This window comes from Falco peregrinus, chromosome 5, assembly GCF_023634155.1.
Source record: "Falco peregrinus isolate bFalPer1 chromosome 5, bFalPer1.pri, whole genome shotgun sequence".
Taxonomy (NCBI): Eukaryota; Metazoa; Chordata; class Aves; order Falconiformes; family Falconidae; genus Falco; species Falco peregrinus.
In genome coordinates, this window is record NC_073725.1 from 74630227 (window position 1) to 74655432 (window position 25206).

A 25206-nucleotide genomic window follows, 5' to 3' on the forward strand; every position below is an offset into this window, starting at 1 on the left:
ACAAAGCAAGCCACTTGTTTCTCCCAACATTCAAATGTTCTATATTGACAAGACTCTTAAGGTAATTAACTGACTATAATTAAACCAAACTATTAGTGGACACTGTCCAGCTGGTAACAGCCCAATCCCTTGTCCGTAATCTCAATGGCAGGTGCTGTATTGATGCTGCTTCTCCACTGCTTTTCCTGAGAACAGACTCAGCCAGTTGTTCTGAGCAGGCAAACCCTGACAGCCACAGGGAAACCTCACGTACCCTCACCTGGTTTTAAGATGTCATAACTAGGCCCCAGTTTCAGCCCTGATCAGGGAGGGTGTCACTGGGGGATGATGATGGATTTCACTTTATTTAGAATAAGGTTTGTGAAAGGAAAATGAAGGCTTACAAAATCCTTTCCCAGAGAATTAACACAAGGACAGTGGAATCAGAATTTTCTAGCTATTAGAAAACATTGTTTTAACTCAATTTCCTGATGTGTTAATGCTTTTCTCCAATTTTTTTCTCCTAGATAATAATGCCCAGGTGTTTTTGCAAATCTTCATCTTGATTTTAGAGATTATGCTTATACAGATAACAAAAAGAAATAAATCTCTTTCGGCATGTAATCATTCACACTTGGAACAAAGCAAGTTAGATATCAAATACTGAGTCCTGGTAACAAGTGGCTCTCAATTTGTCTGCTCCTTGAGGACTTATATGGGCTGAATAAAATTGAATGAACACAAGTTAAATAACTCAGGATACTCTTGAACAGAAAAAGAAACTCATGTCATCAGAAAAATTATCTCCAGGCAAATGTTTGATTAGCTCTAGTCAACATCATCTTCCCACTGCTTGTAAAATCTTTCATTCATGAGAACACAGTCTTGCAACCATCACACGTATTTTAAATCTGGTACAGGGTTTTTCCGTTTTCACAGTAGGACATAATTATATTCTCCTTAGGACAGGCTAATCTGAAACCAAGTATTGCTAACTTTTATCTGCTTATTGAAACACAGGAAGAATCTCTTGTCAAGTTACTACACTCTAATTTGTTTTGGATGAAGATCTTTTACCCAGTAGTGGAGCCAACTAACACCATTCCTCCGCTAACGTCAGCCAACAGGTTTCTGCTAGCAGAAGCATAAATCAGTTCACATCAGCTGACATAGGGACCTGATGGAGCGGGGGGTGGGGGGTGGGGGGGTGGGGAGGGGGGACACCGGACACCCGACACCCAGATGAAGAAATAAAACTCGCTTCACAATAAATTAATACAAAGTTATGCCCATGACTTTTTTTTTTTTTATTTTAAAGTGATTACAACTTTCCTAAAGTAAGATTTTGTTTTAAAAAGGGGAGTAGGGGTTAACATTATAATAATAATCATCACTAATGATAAAAGGTTGCTATTACCAATGACTTAAGGACTACTACCCTGTAATTTTCAGTTTATGAGTTTATAAATTGCTTTGTTATTTAGTGCAGGCTCCTTAAATTCCGATCTCTTTATGCACTGGATGATAACAAATGGATCAGTTTTATCACTTATAATAGTTCAGTAAATCATGAAGCAGCCTACCTTTCAGTGAAGCCATCATAGAGAACTTATCACAGCAAACCTATCAGTTGTTATTTCTGACTATATATCTGACAACACAAATTCATGCACTGCCTCCTTGTAACACTTGTTTTTTAACAAGGTGAGAACAGCCTCATAACCGAGGGTTAGTTACAGCACTACCTGGACTTGGCGAGGGGCAGGCGTGTGTTAAGGGCACGCCGCCACCTCTGGGGCTGCCCACCGCACCCCTGCCGATGCCAGCAGCGTTGCTACAACAGCCACCAGACCAAGGCAAAAAGCTGCCTCGCTGCCACCTGAGATCTTACCGCCTTGGGGAGCACCAGGACTAGCCCTGCCATTAGGCTGCCCACGATCTCCACAGTCTTCACCACAGAAGCAGAAAGGCCTCTCCACCAACGTCCTAGTGAAGGCAGGTGTTGCCCGCCCGCAGGCATGCAAAGTTGCACATGGCAGAGCCAGAGGGCACTGACTTCGGGAGGCACTGGGGGGCAGGGGCAGATGGAAAAGTACAAAACTAAAATATGTGGACAATCAGAAAGGAAATGTGTAAAACACCTGACATAAGAGAATTCAGATATCCACCGAGATAGGCAAAAAGCTGCCACCACACATGCTAGTCACTTCAGGTCTATCCCGAGTCCACAAGACCAGTACCGTGTGAACTCAGTTAACAAAACAGCTGAATGTGTCATTTTTAACTGGTGACTCAAAATCTCTAGATTACCCGCCTCATTAAAGCTAGGTTTTATATAACATGTCCTGATTGAAGAGTGCAAAAACTTATGTGCAGAATTGCTAGGGTATTTTGTACACAAGTAACACCATGTTTAATGAAGTGGGGAACTCGTATGTGCAATCCCCGGCAGATCCTTTATATCCTGAATTCTCCCATTAGATGCGCAGCCAAAGCGATGGTCTGGCAGTGGCATAGGTCTGCGAAATAACTGGCTTCAGAATTATTTTTTTTTTCCCCAGAAACTCCTATTCCTCATTCTCAAGGAAATCAGACTGCTCCAGGAGCTCTAATGGCACCATCACATCAAGAAAAGGAAGCTGTGATGCTGCTCTTTAATGAATCAGTGCCTCTTTGGCTGCCTTCCAGACCACAAAAACACTTTGGGCATCTCCGCCTGCTGTTCGTTTTGTGTCTTGTAGGACCCTCTCCATCATCCTTATGTCTGCATATATTCTTCATAGCCCTTTCTGGTTTCTTGGCTTCTACTTTGAGACTCACTGAATATTTCCCTTTAACAGGTCTCAGACCATGTTCTTCCAGAAACTCTTAATGTTTACTGGAACCGTTTGTGTGTTGATGACAGATCCGTAGTGAGACAATAGTGAAAGTTGCATCACTCTTTTCCTAATGCGTGCAATGTGCTATTTGTACACCTACACCCAAGTGATTCTGATTTTCAGAAGTGATAACTAAATCTTTAGAGATCACTTCAAACATATTGGGAAACTTCTGCCCATCAGTGCAAACTATGTGAGGGAATCCAGGGAATGTCAAGAGACAAAATGAGATGAAGAGTGCCTGTTGGGAGTCTGGCAGAGGGAACGGTATTCCTGTTGGCTGAGTGTAACACACCTGTGAACGGATCCACAAGCAGGTTGTTCACACCAAACGCCTAGAAGCACAAAGACTCATCTCCAGATTTAGAATTTCTTTCAACAGGACTTGGTTGGTTTTGAAGAACTTCTACAAGAAAGCTAAGTGCAACACACAGCTACCTGTAGAAAAGTACTAGTGTTTACAGCTGGACATGCATACTGCAGGTAAATGCACATGGCATTGCTCCAAGGAACACGCTGAGACAAGCATTCTCCATTCCTTCCCCCACAGTGCTAGTAGACGACTAAGTCACTACACCCCTTCCAACATACCAGTAATATGAACAATTTGTTTCCTCATTTTAAATACTTTGGGAGGATGCAGCTTACTGCGAAAGGTCACATTTGAAATCCTTCTGCCTACATATAACAAACATTACAAAACAGGTCAGTCCTATGATTCCACACCCACTTGTACAGTCACCAAAAGGCCAATAAACTAGCCAATAAGCCAACAAATCTGTACACAGTCCAGTCCACACCAATGCCTTCTTACACCCCCTGAAATTCCTTCAGCAAAGTTAAGTCTGATTCCCTGACCTCTCACCATTACAAAGTTCACCTTTCCTATAGTTCCCTATTTTGTCTGAAATAAAAAATACTCACAGTGTTGTCTCCCTACATTAGCTGCCCATTCTTTCAGTTATTAAATTGATTGTACATTAGAGAAGCCGTGCTTTACCTCAGACACTCTCCATTAGGAGGGATCCAGCCTGTACACTAAATATTTAATTTGTGTTCCGAGATGCTCTGAATCTACATATATTCTGTTTTCCTAAGGGGTTCATGGTTCACATCAGTTGGATACTTCTTTCCCAGCAACAAAACGCAAATTTAACTATTTCCAGCAGCAATGCACATGTACCAACTGCAACAAAACAAAACTACACCCTATTCTGAAGTTAGTGAAAAACTGGAAATATAATCTCACCCTCAAATCAAAATGTAGATTCCTCTCATACTGTAGTCTGGAAATACTCACTTCTGAGTACATGTGAAAACTGACAGTAACCTTTTTCCCTTTGGAAAGGCAATTCTCCAGCAGTGTCACAAGGAGTGATTGTTCACTTTCCAGCTCCATCTTTCATCATAGACAAGTCACTAACATTTTGATGTCACCCAAGATTACCCTACAGTTCTGAAGCACTGCCCTGACAAAAGGGTTGGCGATACTTTAAGCTGGACTACAAAACAGCATCAGCAAGTGGCAGAAGAAACATCTGCTTTTGTCTTCAAAGAAATCTACGCACACAAGTAAAAGGAGCAGCATCCCTGTGACCACAACCTTAGGTAATAGTATCACTGTCACTTTTCTCTGGAACTACGTTAGTCTCAGCTGGGCTCCACACACAAAGTAAATTGCAAAATGCTGATCAAAGGCATCACAGTTTCTTACCACTTTTCAATGAGTGAGACCTTGCTAAACCACAGTATATTTGCAAAGTGATCGTTGCAAATAAACAATATTGAAGCATTTCAAAAGATACTTTGATTTTTAACATACAAAATTCCATGTGCTAATACAGAAAAATGGCAAAATCCATTCAGAAACTGGCACCCTGCTCCTGTTTAGTTCACCCAAAGAACGCGCTACACACAGAGCGAAGTGGCAACTAGCAAGGCTTCTTTTCCACAATGACCTGCACTTTGAACAAGGAATTCTAAATGAGTAGAGCTCGTTAATGCAATTCTTTACAGGCAGAGACTCCCGGACTGCAGTATCAGATTGCATAAAAGCCCATATGGCTGCTCAGTGCTGATATTTTGCATTGTTTCCCTCTGAGCATTAAACTCAGATGCTCTCTGTACAGTAAGTCAGTCTCCACATTAGCTAAATGTTCTGAATTAAGGTCTTCCATGATTATGGATATTAAAACATGCAAGTGAGAGAGCATGAACATCTAATTAAACATATGCCAAAATTTTCTTAGTGTAAGATACAACTTTTAAGACTATTTCTACGTTACAAATTCCAATACCATTTAAATTCTTTATACCATCTGGCAATGGAACAAACATGCACTCACTGGGCCTCCAGCCCTAACCTAAGCAGGCAAGAGGCCAAGCCGTGCAACTGACTGAGTGCTCCATGTGATGTACCACTGAAGTGCACAGCAATGCATAGACGCTGTGCTTTAGCTTCATCAAGAGAGCCAAATACACACTGAGGAACATGGCAAGCATATGGGTGAAATTTAGTTTATAAAAAACATGCAGGAACATAAATCTGCTTTTGCTATTTACTGTAATAACGTCAAAACTCTTTGTTTCAACTGAGTTTTCTCCACATTATATTGTCATACTAATTGTAGCAATTACAGTTGCATACTTAATCAACTTTGTTCTATTTTTAATAACTCCCGCATTTTCCAATGCTTTCAAAATAAAGCTTGCATGAATTTTAATCACATGTGGAAATACTGTTTCATTAAACAATTTGAACAATGAAATATATCTTCTTTCAACCTTTTCTGAAGGTTTGACCTAATGATCTTTCGAGGTTCCTTCCAACCTAGGGTGTTCTACAGTTCTTCAGATTAGGAATGACAACATTCTGGCACATATCTGAATAGCATATGGAATAGAAATTAAATTCTGTTTTCAGACCGGTTGAATTTATAATGATTCCAGATGATGGCTCCTAGGGAGTCTTCTGGGAGAATGATTAATAACAAAGCAGCTTGCTCCTCAGAGCTGGCAATGTGACTACATCCAGGTGAGCTCTTCAGCACCCCTGCCTATATATGCACCATATACCTTCACCATTCCGATGACGAGTACTCAGAAGAGAGCTGTGTGTGACCGCTTAGCTGTAATTTTTACAATGCTGTTGTCTATGCGTTCATTTACTTAATAACAATTTTGAGCAATTCTCAAACACTTTTGATGAGAACTTGACAAGCTACAGCACTCATGCCACTGACATTGGTTTAGAAATATGTAATTAAAAAGTGTTAACCACATTTCCAGAAACTTTTTTTGTTTTTTACAATTTGAACCATTAATTATTTTAAACGCATCTCACTCTACACCACTGTGCAATTATGGTAGGCTATTGAGGTTTTGTTTGCAAAGGACTAAAATGAACTCTGGTAAGTGATTTTATTAGGATTTTTTGATGCCTTGGTTATCACTGGTGTTTGGCTTTGGAGCTCCTTTCCATAGCAAGTTTCTCATTCCCCAAAATTACCCCTGATGGAAAAAGACTTGTTTTAAATTCACCCTTCCCCCAGAAATTTCCACATGGTTCCATTTTTCTCTCCCAAGTCCCTCAAGCATGTAGCTGCTGGAGGCTGTTCCATGCCATGAGGAGCACAAAGCAGTAGCTGGGAGGTTGTGAAGATCTAACTAATGCAATGAAGAATTTATCACAGGAGCATTTTAGTAGAACGTATGTTTAATGATAGTTATCAGCCTTGTTAACCGACTGCTGTTACGTGATTCCTTAACACTATGGCCCTTTCATGTCACCTCTGGTTTTTTATACATAAATAATTTCTGGTCATTATAGTGAGTTTCCATTATTCCAAGCTACACTTCCTGGAGAGTAAAGTGGGAAATAATATTTAAAAAAAAAAAACAAACAACAAAAAAAAACCCAAACAAAAACCCACAAACAAACCAAAACCAAAAAACCAACACCTACCTCCCAAAAAATCTACATGCAAAAAAACCCCAAACAAACAAACAAAAAACCCAACAACAAAAACCACAAAACCCAGCAACAACAGATAAAGCTTAAAGGTCAAGATTTCAGAAGAAATGTGGAGGAATATGTTTATTACATTGAGGTCAAGTGGGTTATTTTTGGTGAGGTTTCTAGGTTTTGCTCCTCCATCCTAAAAGGAGCACATATTAACTATAGAGGGAAAGTTAAAAACCATCAGAAAGTTTCTGTGAATACAAATAAAAGCCAGTGTTCTCCATATCATTACATAATTGGTACCATATAAGCCACAGAGTCCTCTAAACATGGTAAAATTCTTTTTGATAGTTAAATGTAACCCTAATACTCTTATATATATATATTTTTAGGATAAATCTCTGATTCCTTCTCCAAACAAGAAATGAGTGAAAAAAAATAAAAAAAAATATTATTTTGGGTCAGTCAGATGTATCCTAATTTTCATGTCCTGCATAGAGTATGGAAACTACTAATCCTTTGCAGCCATTAGATCTGAAAACTGTGTGGTGAGCATTGCTTAGTATTTTCAAAGCAGAAAGAACTGCACGGCTTTGTCAGCACACCATGACTGCTCTGTTCCCATATCAACATGTGAAAAAAATTAAACAGTTTGGACACATATGAACTTAGAAAAGTTTTGTTACATTTTAATCACTGACAAACATTTAAAATATTTTCCTGTTTCTCCCTGTAAAATCAACACTCTGGATACAAGATTATCATAACTGAAATAAAAGCCCACCACACAATCCTATACTGGACTCCACAATTCCACCTGAGCATATCACTGGGAAGATGGCCAGCACCCAAGACCTGGACATTTCAAGGGTTTAGGGTAAATTAAGTTGGTGAGTCTATAGTCTTTCCCAAATTTACAGGGGAGATCTTTTGTTTGTTGGGTTGGTTAAACTTTTTCTTTTATTTTAGGGGGGGTGGGGGTGGGGTTGTAAATCTATATTTAAAGGTGAAGAAAGAATAGTAAATAATTACTTTAGCATTCCTTTGCTGTATTTTGGATTGCTACTTTTCAATCAAATCTCAGAAAATATTTTTTCATTATTTTTGAATTAAATGGTGACTACAATTAGATTTTAAAAGTGCATTTTAGTGAAAGCAGGACTGTAGACCAGGTTTAAAATACCCTTCAACTGGGAGCCTAGCAAATGAGCCAAAAAAAAAAACCAACAAACCCCTACCCAGAACAAAACAAACAAATACAACTTCTCATAGGTTTTATTACAGAACGCAGTATCAGGTTTGTACTTGGGCACTGTGGCAATGTCAAAGGAAAATTCCTGGGAGTTTCAATTATAAAAAATGGAAATCCCAGTAACGGTATCAAGGAAAAAAGAACCAGGCAAGTGGGGACTAAATGATCAAAAGTTTGGATTTTTTTCCCGCTCTATGCAGCTTTTAGATGCAAATTTATATGCACAATAATGTGTGCCTAGAATTATTAGTAAGCAGAATTGTTTACAATACCTTTATGCTACGTAACAAACAAATGATTAGTTATTGACATCACAAATCGAGGCACACAGTTGTGACCACCATCATTTTATCATTAAAAGTTGTGGGAATAAAACAGGAGAGTAATGCAATCTACCTTAACATTCCCAGGCCATTGTGTTGCGTAAAAAAGGTACACAGGCAACCAAAGGATGCATCTGCACTACCATCTGGGGCAAAGGCAGGATCTTACTTCGTGCTTGTAAAGTGCCTGTAATTTACGGTGCTAAAGAAATTATTTTTAACAATGATGAAAACAGTTGTAGAAAGCACTAGTTCAGCGAATGGGGGGAAAACAGGAGAAATGATCTGATAGTGTATGAAGCAGCCTATAGCATGTAGGGAAAAACAATGAAAGGAAATGAGTAAATCAAGGTAATAAACCTATCAATTATGTGTTCTTTGGAGGGCAGCTGCTATCAAGTAGGAAAGTGACCTTGAGATGAAGGCTACTTTTTTACTTCCAGTATTGTACTCCAAGAGATTTAAAGAATCCATAGGCAGAGACAGCTACGGTGTGAAAAGCATTTTCCCAATGAACCTGTGAGCACAGAGTACATCTGTATTTTTGCCCGTTACCTATGGAATAAACAGTTTGCATAGCATTTGATTACATACTTAGAATACACCTGTAGCCACACGTTTACATGAGGTCTTAAATTTCCAGTATTAGTGGGGCATGAAAAATGCGTGTGATATGATGTATTTGGTTTTCATATCTCCTTCCTCCTGTCTAAGACATACTGGTTTTAATTATAAACAGAGGTGATCAAAGCTTCCAAATACACAACAGCAAACAGATGTGGGGGGGAAACCATTCCTGAGTCAGGTCAGCTTCTCCCAGGCATGACAAACAACGTTACAAATCAGCAAAGCATTTCTACCTTTCTCAACCTCCTGGTTTAGCAAATGCATTCTCTAGATATCAGGCTACAAATTATAAAAATAGCCACTTCCACCTAATCAGTTTGTCCCCCAGTATGTACTGATACAGCAACTGCCTGAACCCAGGTGCAGGACCTTGCACTTGGCCTTGCTGAACTTCACAAGGGTCACCGTGCCACTCAAGCCTGTTGAGGTCCCTCTGGACGGCACCCCCTCCATCAGCCTGGGATCACCCACAAACTTGCTGAGGCTGTGCTCAACCCTGCCACATCACTGATCCAGGTACTAAACAGTATTGGTCCCTACAGAGACCTACCAACTTCATCATGATCTCATCAGGATCTTTTAGAACCTACCAACCTTTTTGGTTTTATTTTCTTTTTCCTCTTGGAAGACTGTGGCATCTCAACCACACCATCTCTCCCAAGCACGTATCCAGTATATGGAACAAGGAACTTGCCCCACTCCAGTGGCAGAGACTGGGGTTCCTAGGATGGTGATCTGCAGGGATTTCATCATCTGTTCTTTACAGCTGGTATTTCTGATTTTAATTTTTAGTTTGACTTAAAATATGATTTTTCACTGGACAGTCCACATGTATTGACATCATTGTCATGTGTTTTTCTGCTGATGAACTGCCAGCATAACTTCACAAATTGTTCTATGCTTAGTATAGATCAAATACATTCAAAAAAATCCATCTGCTCTGTATTTTTGGAGACATCATCAAGGTTTTTTAAACAAGCAGTAGGACAACATTTTTTTCCTACAGGTAGAACTAGAATGTATTTAATATATTTTTATATATATTTTCTCTACCTATCATGTGGGAGTTTGTCAATTACACAAATTTTAAGAAGATACTTTATAATAGGAAGGTAGTTAAAGCTAATAACTTAGCAATAATTTCTCAACATGCAGATGTCTGTCTAATTTCACAGGGGTATTTTCACCTTATGGAAATGAATAGGATAAGTAAAGGGAGCAAGATAAATCCCAAATGTTAATAACAATGACAGAGTAGGTGCCTTTTTCTAAAATTACTTTTTCCAAAGCTAGGCCTATCTGAAGCCAACGTTTCACCCTTGATGTAAACAGTATGGTGTATAAGCTCTGTCACGTGTCAACTATAAGTCTGTAGGAGTGGATCCTGAAACTGTATTTTTATATATATATATATAATACTGATGTATGCCTTTGTGTTTTTATACATCCATATTGATACTGATGCATGCAACTGCTTTTTTTTTTTTTTTTTTTTTAGGATTAACGTATTCTTCCTTGTAAGTTTGCTGCTTTGAAAATAAAATGTGGAAGCTACTTTAAAAAGCATAATTAAATAATTTAATAGACAAGTCAACATGACCAGTTTAAACAAGTAAGGTTTAGAAAGACTTTACAGAACACAGAAAGACCATTACCATCAATACTAGAACATGATGACCATATTATGATCAATATTCCTTCATTCTCTCTACTTCAAATAATACAGGTGCAAAGGTCCATGTTATGCGATGGATATAACTCTTTATAATACTACATCATCTGGATTGTTGATGTAAATTATTTTTTTCAATTATGACAGTACTCTCGATGCCTGTCTTGTTCCCTTTAAAAATCTAGTTGCTCAGTCATTTGATAAAAAAGTAAATGAGAATAAAATTCCACTATGCAAAAAGACCAGAGTACATTACAACTCCAGCCCATCTACCTGTAACTGAAGAACTTTTTCTTCACTTCAAGGCTTTTCACTTGACACAGGGATGGGGGAGGGGGGGGTGGGGTGGAGAGGGAGTAAAAAAAGAAAAAGTACAAGCCAATAGCACTGCCCAGCCAAAAGCACACAAGCCCCAACCCAAGCCAAGGCCAAGAAAGGCCTTGTGGAAAGAGCCTGGGGGGAAAACCAAAACCAACCAAACAAAAAAACAAACAACGAAAGCCCAAAACCAACCAAATATAAAAAACCCCTCAAAAACTGCAATAAACCAGACTGACCAACCCACAACCCCCCAAATTTACCCTATAAACTAGACAGTGTTTTCTACTTGATTTAGGTGTGAGATTAGAGGACTATGGTTTTTGCCAGGCAAACTGACTAAGCAACAGCAGTTAGAAATAAGAAGTCAGGACAGTACAACCACTGTTAAAACTGTGCACTTGAAAGTCTGGTTTCAAGATGATCAAAGAGAAATTCTAAAAGCCATATGACAAAAGAGCTCCCTTTCAACAAATACAAAATATGCAAGAAAATCCTGCTTTGCTTCTGGGATAGCACCACTGATGACAGGGAGTGCTCTGCAAAAGCAGCTGTATGCAGCCATTGCTGCCAGGCTGTGCCAGAAGTTGCTGTTGTGAGTGCAAAAGCTGTTCCCAAATACAGTGTGGATCCAGTACTCTGTATTGATGATGCTTCTGTCCCCTCAGAAGTCTGCCCCTTCCAGAGCCTTGATTACATTTAGTGAACGGTCTCACAACTCAAAAAATACCTATCCTTGGCTATCTGCACACAAACATGACTTCAAATATACATTGAGTATCTGCTGAATTCCATGAAGTGCTGCAGCTCTAGACAGGATCTGTCATGCCAAACAGACAGGTACTTGCTGAAAAGATTGCTTCAGCCTCACCAGATATCACTGTAACTCCGCAGGTTATTTTGCAATTATCAACCACCACATAGAGAAAATACTTGGCTGTGCAAAAATCAAAGTTGAATTAGTGAAAAAGTGGCATTGGAACAACAGAAAATCCTCTGCCTACTGTTCCCAGAAAGATATGCCAAAAGAACATCAAGAAAGGAATGGAAGGTTTTCTGAATGGCATTCCAGCAGCAGCAGAGACAAGGAAAATACCTAAAGGCTTCTTTGCTATTCCTGAAAGAATGTAAAGAAACCTGAAGTGGACGGCACCATAACTGTGTACTAAGGTAAGTAGTGCCTGCAAGCATTCCTTCTTCTCTAGGTCAAAGGCGCATATTATTAGCAGGTAACGTTTTAAGAGGATAACAGCATCCTTGTGGCAAGAGGCTATGCCACTTTAAACATGAACCATAACAATTTTCACTGCCTAGCCATTGTTACTTTTTAAAATAATCACCATGGTTATTAAGCAACAAGTTGGAGCCCAGTGTTATCTCAAGAAAGCTACTGTGCTTAGGAGGGCTCTGGAAGTACACCAGAACTTCCACAGCAGGGCTGAAATCAGACTTCTTCAGCTGCCTTCCACTGGACACATTAGTTTCTAGCTAGATGAAAATTTAAGTGAAATGACATCCCTGCAATCAACTCCCCTCCCCAAAAGCTTGGCAGAGTATTTACAATCCTTTCATTCTTCTTTAGATTTTAGTTCCGATATTTTTTTTTCCCCAAAACTATGCTGTGCATTACTTTCCAGGTAACCACCAGGAATGTAGTTTGTAAGATGGTGAGACTAATTTAGTTCTATGTCAACGTGTAATATGGAGAGGAACCAAAAATACAGTGCCTTCTTATTAATCTCACCTACCTGTATTTTCACCATACACCCACATGGATGATGACACATCTAGCTCACTACAGGAATAACTACAGAAATTAAAGGAGGATCCTTTTAAGCCACTTGTCTAGCATGTCAAATGCAGTATAACTTACCTACAAGGATTCCTAAGAAAAGGATGAGTAGTAAACACACATCAGATTGATCCAACTCTGCTTAGCTTTTCCCCTTTTAACCTGTTTCCCTTTTTGAGAAGGATGTATAGCACTGGGTAGTTCCAGATCACCCTTCCAGGCAAAACGTACACACATTGTTTGCAAATGTATGCCGAGACGTTGTCAGAAGGAAAAGAAAAACAGTGAAATTTGTATTAATGGCCAGAACTAGCTGCCCCGTTTTGCAGAAATGCATGAATTACTGTGTTGCTTTCTAGTAACAAGACACCACTGACTCTCAAAACAAGCTTAGATACCTTTCCTTTTCTCCAGACAGAGTGGGGAGAGGTAGAGACTGAAAGCACAGCATCTTTGGCCAGCCACTAAATAAGTTCTGCTATGCTACCACCATACTAAAGTATTTCAGAACATGCTCACAAATAACATTACTTCACAAATCAGCTCCACTCTGATTCTCGTTCTCTCTCCAGTTGTTTTATCCCCTCCACCCCAAGTGATTAAAAAATTAGCACCTGCCACTGAATCACAATTTACCTCCTTATGCATCAGAGGAACATTGTACACAAAAGTTATCAGTTGATCATTCTTAGGTCACTAAAGAAAGCTAATACCATAACGACGAGCTTCAAAATTTTTCTTTAAAAAGTTTCCAAAAAACCACAAACATCTACACGACTGAAAACTTACAACTTGATGAAGTAATGCACTCAACAAAGACACAAAGCACACTAAGCATTGCAGGATTGTGGTCGCTTAAAAATAATGCTGGACGTAAATGCATTTGCTTTTGTTTTCCCTCCACTTGGCAGAACTTTAATACATTTTTGGCTGCATGTCACAGCTTATTGCATTTACTGTATAAAAGACAAGACAAATAGAATGATATTGAATGCAAAACTTCCTTTTGTCACCTTGGAAATCAGGGCACTATAAAAAAAAAAATGTAAGTTGATATTAAATACAAGATGAGAGTAAGAGCCTGCCTTTCCCATACTTCAGACCAGAGAAGGAACTCGGGCTGCATATAATGTATCTTGATAGTAAGTGCATGTGAAAGAAGCTGTTAATTAGAGCAACAACTAGGTCACTTAAAATTTCAGATCAAGGAAGTTAATCACACCATTTACCATTAGACCTCATTGGTATTCACAGGAACATTTATAAACCCTCCTAACACCACAGCTGGAAAGTGCTCTGTGCCCACCTTGGAGAGCTCAAGCACTGATGCGGAAGGACCGAAAGCATCAACTTATATAGCAAAGCTCAGGCATGGAAATACAGCTGTAGAACTTCAGTTTAAACAGTTGCTTTGACTTAATAATGCAAAATAATTATTTCTTAGTTGAGAGGAAGGTTCGGTAAAGCTCAGTAAGGTTTAAAATAGCCTGTAAGTTTAAGTAATATCCTTAGGCGATGATAAAAACAAAAAGATTAAAAAAAAAAGATAAAATCCTAGGTTAATGTCAAAGCAGTAGGGAAGGTTTGGTGGAAGCAGCAGATAGCCTTCTGAAGCTGTCACTACACTTTTTATAGTTTACGTATGCTACAGCTTATTCTACCTACAGCTAGTATCCTGATTCTCTTCACAGCCTTAAATAACCTTAAATAATCATTCATGTTTCAAAGTCTGTTTTCCCAGACCCAAATACAAGAAGCAAAATGTATTTATACGATTTTGAGCAAGCTCCGAGTTCTCTGTTTTTGCAGGTCATTTATAATGCATCAGAAGGACAATTACATTAAGCTCCACACAGTGACTCATAAACCAGCAAGTTGCAGTAGAAATGAGGGTAGGGTGTGTCTGTCCAAGAAGAGATTTATAAATCAGGATTGGAGAACAGAACACAGGAGGAGGCGGCCTCAACAGGATCATTATTTTCTTTAAAGAAAATACTGACAAAGCGGTCTGTGGATGAAGTGGAGAGCAATACTGATGAGTTAATTTCCCTTTAAAGACACACTAAGTTATTTTAGTGCAATTTGATTAAAATTAAGACATATAGCAAAAAAATTACAGAAATATGAAAAAAAATCAAGGCAGCACATGAGAATGAAAATAATTTCCAATGGAAAGGGAAACTTAAAAAATGTCATTAACGGTTTGTACTTTTTGTTTGGTAATTAGATGGAAATATAGTGAAGTCAGCTGATGTTATATATTCTAATGGGGAAAAAAAGCCACACCCAAACAGCTGTGCTAGAGACGAAATTCCCATTGCTTTCTCTGTGAATTCCCATTAAAAAAATTCAGTTCTAAACATTAATGTCTAGCTGTGAATTGTACCAGGTTGGCAAGGCAAATAAGTTTCCAGTTTGTGGTCACTGCTATTCGCAAAGCCTGAGCAGAAAAGGGTTAAAATATACAGGCTTTCTTAATTATTAGAATTGTCATTCATTGTAAATATAATGTATAATGGCCAGAGGCTTCAATATGAATAAGAGTTTCATTACTCTAAATGCTTTATTCCAGAGAGTCTTTGCTTTGCATTTAGAATTTAAAAGCCAATAGAACAGTTAAGAGGTGAGATATGTCTGAATAAATTATTGTAAGAAGACTTGGATATTTCTTTCTATAGCCACGCAATGTCTAATTATTTATTTGCAATATTGCACTTTAAAGGAGCCCTTCTTAAAGTGTCTTTCTTTTAGAACTTCTTTAGGACTTGCAGACTAAGGAATAAGTAGGGAATCTGAAAAGGAGACTGGCAGACACCCTGTCATCTTTACCAAGGAAGGTGGAAGATGATATGTCTTTTGTATTGTATTACGAGCTGATCTAAGAATAATCTAGTTTTAACTCAGTTTAACAAACACAAACAGATGTTAGCATTTTGTTGTTTTAATCCTGTTCTCTTGTTATATTTCAATTCTTTCAGCTGGGATGAAACAATATTTTGTTGTGAAGAGATGTGTTGCCTCACATCCATGTGTTCTCGGTAGGTCAGAAACCCCAACAGAACATCTTGCAGGCCTGAACCATCTAACTTGGCCAATTAAACATTTCTTTAACAGCACTGTTCAGTTAGGAAGCCAATTAAAAAGTGACAGAATGGTCAAGTTACACCCTGAGAGCGCTGAACCTGGCAGCAGGGGGCTGTGTGCAGCATGACTAAGGAGAGCCAAAGGTGCCAGCACTGAACTAGGACCATAACATCTCCACATGAAATATTGAAATTTCACTGTGACCTTTTGTCACAGCAGATGAGTTGCTGTAAACAAACAAACTCTGGGTACTGGTAAAGGTTTGGGCATTTGAAGACCAGGCAGGGGAAAGGATGAGCTCTGCCACGCTTGGCGTCTGTCTGCGTGAGGCTTCTGGGTGGTTACAGGTTTGTCCTACAGGCAAAAGCCCCAGCTCCGTGCACTTTCAGCACACCCCGGCCCCAGGAGCAAAGTTTACACAGATAACTTTATTTCATGCAACAGGAACATCACAGCAGTATGGAAGGAGATGTACCTAATCTTTGAAGGCTAGAGATGTTTTTTTTTTCCTAAGTAGTCATGAAAACTCATTTTTGATATGACACAAAGGCATCGTAAGCATTATGCTCATTATTAGATGAAAATATTTAATACTAGACCAGAAAGATACATGAAAGTTTTACTGCATCACATTTTACCCACTACTTACAAAAGTCACACATATTAACTTGAAGAAATAGCTGGGGGCCTCCTTCCATTATATTTCAAAACAATGCTTTTCCTCATTCAAAGGAGAAAACTTAATAAAAATAATAAAACCAAATGAAACTTTCTTTGTTCTCATGGCACTGCTACCTTTTGAAAAGATTGTCCTTCAGGTACTGTTGCAATATTTTAACTTTGACAGCTGCTCTGTTGAGACATTACTACTGATAAAACAAAGCTTTGTCACTCCAGCTTCCGTATAATAGCAATGCTGTCACGTGTCGGCAAGAAAAGAATCAAGGACAATATGTGATGCATCATTCTTGCAAAACTTGTTTACAAAAAACCCCATTGCAAATACGGTGAAGACCAGCTGAAGCATCTAGATATGTTGATGAAGTTAATCTAATGAATGGCTGAATGTTTAAGAACACGGCACAACTTATTTTAAGGCTAGAGTACATTCTTTGTTCTTGCAAGTCATGCAGGTACTGGTGATGCTTAGTAAACTGCAAACAAAAAATGCCACATTTTCTGTTTCCAGTATTTTTTTTTTGTTTGCATAAAGACTTTTATTTTTTCCCCTCTGGCTTGCCTCTTGCTCTCCATTACTATAAGGTAGTTCAAGAAAATACACATCATGCAGTATCCATAAATGTCATCTAATAAGCAACACATGGATGACCCAGAAGCTTTTTTTTTTTTTAAATGAATATGAAATAAATAAATAATGAAAACTCTTATGCCTTTTCAAACTAATACTAGAATCAATCAGTTGAACAAGGAAATACTTGTTATGAAAAAGCATCTACAGAGATACGTAGCATAAGTAGCATTTAAAGGGAGCAAGGACTAAAACCTGTTTAAAAGACTGTCACTTTAACATAGGAAAAGGGGAAAACAAAATAAAGGTCAGTAACCTGGGTTCAGGAATTCCATCACGTTTACAGACTGCACACAACCAATACACACTAAAATATTTGGACCCTTTCTGCCAGTTCCCTCACATTCTTAGCACTGATTTCTTTCTGAAAGCACACATGCTATTAAATAATCCAAAGGAGAGTATCTTCTTGTTTAAAACAATCTGGTAGTGGAGAAAGATTGAGAAACAGTGACCTTTACCACTACTAAATCTTCACATGGTGCACAGGAAGAGCATGCTGAGTGTCGGAAGAGGTCCCGTAAAGAGGTACTTACTGCCAAAGCTCATTAAATAAGGGAGTAAAAACCTCTATCTACTGTAACTTTTATATAGAGATACGTACAATATTTACAAACAAGAAATACATTTGCTAAGTATGTTCCTCTTAAATAAAGTAATCCATCTGTTGCTAGCACAAACTAGATTCTGCTTGTTTTAAAGAAACAGAACATTTTGCATATCATTGCACTTACCCTTAGTTGCTCTCTTTCACAACTCATCTGTTGATTTGCACTCTACAAGAGGAAAGAAGAAAAAACCAATATAACTTTGAAAGTATAGCATTCTTGCCACAACAAAGCTGCAATGTCTGTGTATCTTACACAGATAAATACTGGAAAATCACCATGAGTTTAAACACAATACTGTGCTATGGGCCTAGACAAAATCATTTCTGCAAAAAAGTTGGGTTTTTTTCACTTATTATTTAAAAATTTACAAACAGGAATTGACACCAGAACCCACCACAAGTATGAAATACAGAAGCATTTTTGAGATTCTAAAGGTCTCATTGGCAGTTCAGTCCAGGAAGAAGCTTTCCCCTTCTTCTGCTCTATCACACGCCTATGTTATATTTCTGAATATCCCACTACTATGATACCATGATAAGATTCACAGCACACCTTAGAAATAAAGATCTAGAAGCTTCAAGAATGGATAAAATTCATTCCTATGACAACGTCCAGTTCTGATCTGGTATAAAAATTACTCTGAAGAAGACTCGTTTCCAATGCATATTTTTCCATACTGCTGTTTTTATGTTCTGCTAGGTTTGTGAGAAACAGAGCGTGAGAGCGGGCTTCTGAGCAAGACATCGCTACCAAGTAACCGCAGACGCGAGTCATCAGTCAATGGCAGCACAATTTGTGACCACTCTGCCACAATGAAACGTGCTTCTCCAGGAAGAGCTCACAGAACTGAACGGCAGCACCGAAACATCCAGATCCTACTTTGCATTCTAGCTCACTGGTTTCTAAGGCAATCCTGCCCCAGAAGGTCTTGCTGTAAAAGATGTTGATTTGTCCAACCTGTGGCGAGAGGGGTGTTTGTTGGTTGTTTGGTTTGTGGGTTTTTGTTGTTTGTTTGTTTGTTTTTGTTTAGTTGGTATCTGTTTTAAAAATAAAATATTTTTAGCATACATTTAGTATTGTTAGTATCATTAGTGTTGAAAGTAATAACTGACGTTTCTGTAACTAATGTACATGCAAACACTATTCATAACACATGACAAATGTGATGCAGTGTTTTCTAAGGATACTTTCAGAGATTCAGAGTACACATTTCACTACTTTGCACCTACAAAAACTTAAAACATGAACCAAAACTCATTTGCATGAGATACTTTTACTCTGTTGTGATGATTAAAAGGGGAATTCCTCAGGCAAATTTAGGTTACATGCAGAAGAATAACACTGCCAGCCTATTTTTCAACCCAAAAAAATGAGTCCTAACAAATAAGTTACAAGCTAAGCCTTCTATGTATGTAGCAGAAGTTTTACAACAAAGTTCCTGCACAAAATTACAAATCTAACAGAAACAAATGCTCTTCTGATATGTTCCTTAAAGTTCTCTAGCAGGGAACAAAAGGTTGAAGAATTCAGCATATGTCTATATCTACAGTCTTCCCCTAAAGAGTAAAATTAAGTACAGCTAAAGTGACTACCACTTGCAGACTAATGATTCCCTTTATCACAGTTCATGCCTTCACACCATTTATAAATTAAGGTTATATGATTCTGCATTATAAGGGCCCTTGTGTACGTCTCAAGAGTTGAGTTTTGATCTGAATCTGCTCTAGATGAACCTATTCACATTGTTTAAAAAAGATAAAACAGACACTAAAATAAATAAATAGATAAAATACTTCCCATTTGGAAGGGACCTACAATGATCACCTAGTGCAGGTTTTAACTGTGTGTGGGGGGGTTTGGAGGGGTTTTGTTTTGATTTTTTTTTCTTATTATTTAGTTTTTTCTCTATGTAAGCCTTCACACCAGAGACTTTAACTTCAACCTTCACAAGAAAAGACTAGTTGAAGTGTGAATAGTTTTTGACAATGGTCTTATACACAAAAGCAAACAAGTTTTAAATCTTAACTGTCTAAGGTTACCCAGTATTTGTTAGTAGGTTATATTCCATATACATAACAACATTAATACTACCTTATGCAGTTGTGGATTTTTTCCTGAGCAGTAATAACATGAGACAGGTATCACTACGTTTTTAAATAGATAAATGGGAGCACAAAGACTTTAAGAAAATCATTTGCCAAACTAAGAGCACATGAGCTTCACTTTGCAGACTGAACAACATCCAGAATGTTTTTCTTTATAGTATTTCACAGGTCAGTTTCTTTGGATAAGGCTGTTAGTCTTACATTCTATAATTTGTGTTCTAGATTTACCAGCTATTTTTCTAGAAGTGTTAAGCCTCTACCATTAATTCCAGTACTTCTTAGGGTACAAATTAGGCATTAAAAAAAAAAAAAAAAAAAAAGACCAACAAACCTGAACGAATAACATGGTGATTAATTGAATAAAACAAAGGGGGGAAAAAAGAGTACATAATAGAACACGCAATGTATTTCAGAATGCAGCAATATTGTGTATTGTGATTGCTTTCTACGTAATTCAACATAATTTTATCGAACTGCATTTTGCATCTCCTGTCAGATATTCTGTTTCACCAGTCAGATGCCTAGAGAGCCTGACTTTTGCAGCAGGAATATTTTTAATAACTGGCCTGCAGAACATAGTAGATTTGTTATCTTTGTAGGTATTAAGTACTAGTAATACTTCAGTAGTAATAATAATTTTACAAGCTTCTTCTGAAGACAAAAATGTAAAAATGTAGAAAAGTTCATCATGAAAATCAACAGGAGATAAGAGTTACTCAAAATACTACTGTAAATTACATTGTTACTTAAGAAAAAAACATGAAATTTACATTTGCTTTACAGCCTCAGGATACAGAATTAGAGGATCCTTCCCTCTCATCTCTAACATGTTTATCCTCCAGTTTGCATTACCTTTGTACGGCACAGGCATACACGGCTCACAAGTTTGGTCTCTCTGATTAAAATACATAGACAAGGAGAGATTAACCAGTCTTCCCATTTCATTCACCATATCCCACTGGAGGGCTCGGACACACCGACTGCATGTTCAGGTAAACTATGAAGATAATTTGTTTATTCTGCAGCAGCTGCAAACTATTCTGTAGTATTAGTTTAGACACTTTTCCGATGATTGTGAAGAGGGTTTTGGAAAGACCTTCTAAAAATGTATATTTACTATTTTATTTCTAATTTTATATAGCAGAAAAATACATTTGGATTGTAACTTTAACATCACCCTTCAAGAGAAGGTGTTGTGCTCTCCCCCACAGAATGAAACTTTTGGCTCTGACTTCACATTAGCTGCGTTGATTTACAGGCATTCTGCCTTCAGACAGAAAGGTGACGAAGGTTGTTAAAGATAAGGAAATATATCTAGACAGGAACAAGTAGGAACACCAGAATCATCCAGCCTGGAAAAGAGACGTCTGGGAGCAGGTGCCTATGAAATTATGAATAACACTGAGATGGAAAAGCTGGAATGCTTGCTGCTTCTCTTTCCCCAAAAATCAACTAGATGACAACAAATTAAAAAAAAAAAAAAGAAAAAAAAAGAAAAAAAAAAGGTGGCCAGTTCAAACCGAACTAAGTAAAACGATGACTCTTCATACAATGTGCAAATAAAGGGGTAGGTTGTTTGGATAAAGAGAAGAAGAAAAAAACAAACAACCCAAAACCACACACACACAATAAAAAACCCCCAACAACAACAAAAAAACCAAAACAAACCATACAATCAAAAACTTACAGAAGATTATTAAATGCAAAAAGACAACCTTTGCCACACAAAGCTCCTGGAGGCTGGCAGAAAATTTTGGAGAAGCTTGTTTTGCTCCCCTCTTCCATAGGCATCCACAAAGACGGTATCTCAGACTTACAGACCTCTGGTCTGACTCTGAGCAGCTGGTTTTATCTATGCTATTAATAGAAACACCTACGTTCCCAAGAACATGGGGTATTTGGAAACATAAGGTGGTGGCAGAAAGGGAAGAACTTTAGGATGGCAGAATGAAAAATTGGTAAAAACAAACAAAGTGTATTAAATATCTGTAGAGTGGAGCGGGAGTTACAGCTCTTGACTATTTAACCAGATAATTCACTTTGTGTTTTAATTAGCCATCTACAAGACTGTCTACTACTGTCATTTTAAACATAATGTTGAGAAATATCTAACATGACAGAGACCAGAAGAGGAAATTTTACCTAAGAATGAAAAGAAGTATTAATAAACAGTGGGAGAATACAATAGAGAAGCAGAGCGTAAATGAGAACAAAGATGCCCGAGTCAGGAGAGGGTGACTGCCTCTTCACACCCAACTGCTGTACCACACTGGAAGCAAAACAAATAGAACTGCACCATCCATTTGAAAACAAACAGCTTTCATATGAATGCAAGAGCTGTACCTAAAAATATATTTAGATTTGATCCACCACAACATCTGTGTTTACTACAAGAAACAGAGGAAGACAACAGTGGAGATATGCAGGGCACAGCAATGCAGGCAATTCCCTTTGTTCAAAGTTCATCAAATGGTTGATTCCAAACTTCATGTTTTAGCTCTAACAACAAAATCCATTTCAGTGATGGCCTCCCTCGCAAAGTGAACTCCAACATAGATAGCTCCCTCAGCACCCATCATACCAGAAGCTTCGCCAGAACAAGAGCAGCAAGGCTTAGCGATAAGGTACTATTAGTATGAGATTAAAAAGAAAAAAACAAAACAAAACAAAACAACCCCCCTGACCTTAATGAAAAAATATTTTTCATAGTTTAAACAATGATGTCATCTATCTGTCTGTCTATCCCTCTATTTATCAGTTCAAGTTTATTACAATACATCTGGGGAAGGCTCATTTGGGCACAAATGGCTTTCTGCGCAGCTAGCCAGTGCCAAATTTGCTCTCTCATTTTGTCTTTTTTGCTATCTGTGTCAGTTTAAGAGAAACATCCTGGCAGTACTAAGCACTTAAGGGAAAACATAAATAATGCATTTACAATATGTAAACCTGTACAGATAAATGAGAAAAACTGAAAGCCATAACATATTTAATTAATGATCAAAAGACCCTAGAAGCAACCCTTGTGCATATCCTGCAATTTTAAATACATTGCTTCTCAAGCCTAAATTAACTTTGTTATGTCTCTGGATTGAACTATATGCAATGAACTACTTCCCTCTTTTAGTTCAAGACTGCTCAAAGAACCTGGTCAATATGTTGAGTGTCATTATGTCAAGCTCTCACACACTAAGTTTAGTGGAAGAATGCCTAAAATATTGATTCTCTTTAAAGGATTTAACCAAGGAAAAAAATTTAAAGAAATTGAACAATAGCTCAAGACTACTGGTCTTTTTATAAGATAACAGTCTTCAAAGACACTCATGCTGTCAGGCTCCACTTAAAAAAAAGATGCTTTGGAAATACTCTGCAACTTGATGGTGCCATTCTTTGGTGAGTTCATGAATACAAATATTTTTTATTTATATATTGTGTTTTGTATTCTTTAAAGAACCATAGCAGGTGGGAGACTTAAGACGTTTTAAATGTATTTATCAGTCATCCACTCTTCATGAAGACATGCAAGCCCTAGCTCTTTAGAAATAAAAAATGGACAGATTGAGAGAGCAAGAATATTACTGATGTTGCTAAGGAATACCAACAGTCCACCTGGGGAGGATTCTTTGCTGCCATGTTTTTTAATTGTCATTTTAAAGAAAGGGTTGAGGTGACGGGGCAAAGCAAACAATACGATGGTGACAGGGTTACTTACCAAAGAGAGTCTGCTTAAAATCTAAGGGGGGGGGGAGGTTTTTTGCAGTACAACATTCCCAAGTATTTGTTTTGCATTTACAAAATCAAATTATTTTCAGGATTGAGGTAATTTGAAATAAAGCGCACTCCCAGTGGTTGAAAGATAACCAGTGAAGATCTGAAGTCTTTTATATCCTAGATATTTTATCATAAACAAACACGTGTGGAGAACTGACTTAGCCTGCGTTCAGAAAAAAAGTGTTTATAAAGCCGTCCCATTCCCAGTGAGCAGTCACACCAGGATTAATTATCCATGACTTTCTGTGCAGCTTAAGACACCTAGTCCAACAGCAGCTCCAGGAAAGGCCCTCCAACACTTCTGTCTTTCTCCTTCTACTTCAAAAAGGACAATGCAAATATGATTACCTGAATTGGAACAGCATGCCTGTTTGCATTAGGAAAGGCTAGTTTAAAGTCAGTACCTACATATAACCTGTGCAGCATCCGAGTCAAACACAAAAGATTTGGCATTGATCACAAAAAAGGTGTTTTTACCAGAATGTAACTTCACAATTAGTAACGGCTTATTCATCTGATTGAGGTCTTGTACTTCGTATTTAGCCATAGATTAAACAGCTGAAATAAAGCCATAGATTACTCCATCACATTGGAGTTGCATTTCACAAGATCAAAGTCCATACCATTTCATACTGTTTGGAAAATCTATCCACCAGCATTTTCCCTCGTTAGAGACACAACTGACTGTGAAAGTTTTATCTCAAAAATTAAATGCCTAGAGTTTTTCCTTGCCATGTTGCACAAAAACAGTGTCTTACACAACAACATACACTATGCTTTGTTATCGGGTGTATTCCACATGAAAACAGTCAATCCCCTTTACATCATTTTATAACATTAGTTTTCCTCATCTCATTGCCCAACAGAATTCAGAACAAATGATTCTTCAAGTTATTACATATGTGGAGAGAGTATGGGCTTGTATAGAGATGTATAAATAATGTTGTGTATTAATCAAATATCTTCTTGATACTTCATGTGAAAACCCCGAACACAAATGAAATCAGTGTCCATCCCAAGAGCTCACAGTGCCACAGCGTGGAGCCTGAGGTGCTCAGATACAGAAGACTCATTAAAAATACCAGTAACTGCATAAATATACAAGCCAATTTGAACTGGAAGTGGGGTTTTCAGAGTCTTTGGTAGTGACTTACAGCATCATCAAGAGGCTTCGAAAAATAAAATCAAGAGTATTTCTTCTCAAGGAGTAACTGGGACCATCCTCCTCTTCTTCTACAAGCTCCTTACATTTTTTTTCTACATAAGGCTCCCAAAAGGCCCCCAATGTTGAAGAGAGTCTAATGAGATGATAAGAGTGCTGAAAACCTATAGATTTTTTGTGTACAGTGTTACTAATACAAAGGGTACAGAGCATATATGTCTATGCATATGCAAATTTTTCCAGAACAGAGAGCTTCGGGTTTCTCTTGGCTAGGTATGTGTGCATGCATGCACAGAATTTTAATTTCACTTAGTTTTATTACACCCATCCGTTATTGTGCTATAGCAGTAGCTAGAGGGACTGA

At 37.9% G+C, this 25206-nt stretch overlaps 1 protein-coding gene across 1 annotated transcript in view; it reads right to left on the reverse strand.

Moving 5' to 3' along the window:
- Window positions 1–25206, reverse strand: part of RBFOX1 (RNA binding fox-1 homolog 1) — a 917418-nt gene that overhangs the window by 380211 nt on the left and 512001 nt on the right. The window contains 1 exon segment of the mRNA XM_055806591.1: window positions 17931–17972. Within this exon segment, the coding sequence (XP_055662566.1) occupies window positions 17931–17972 (42 nt within the window).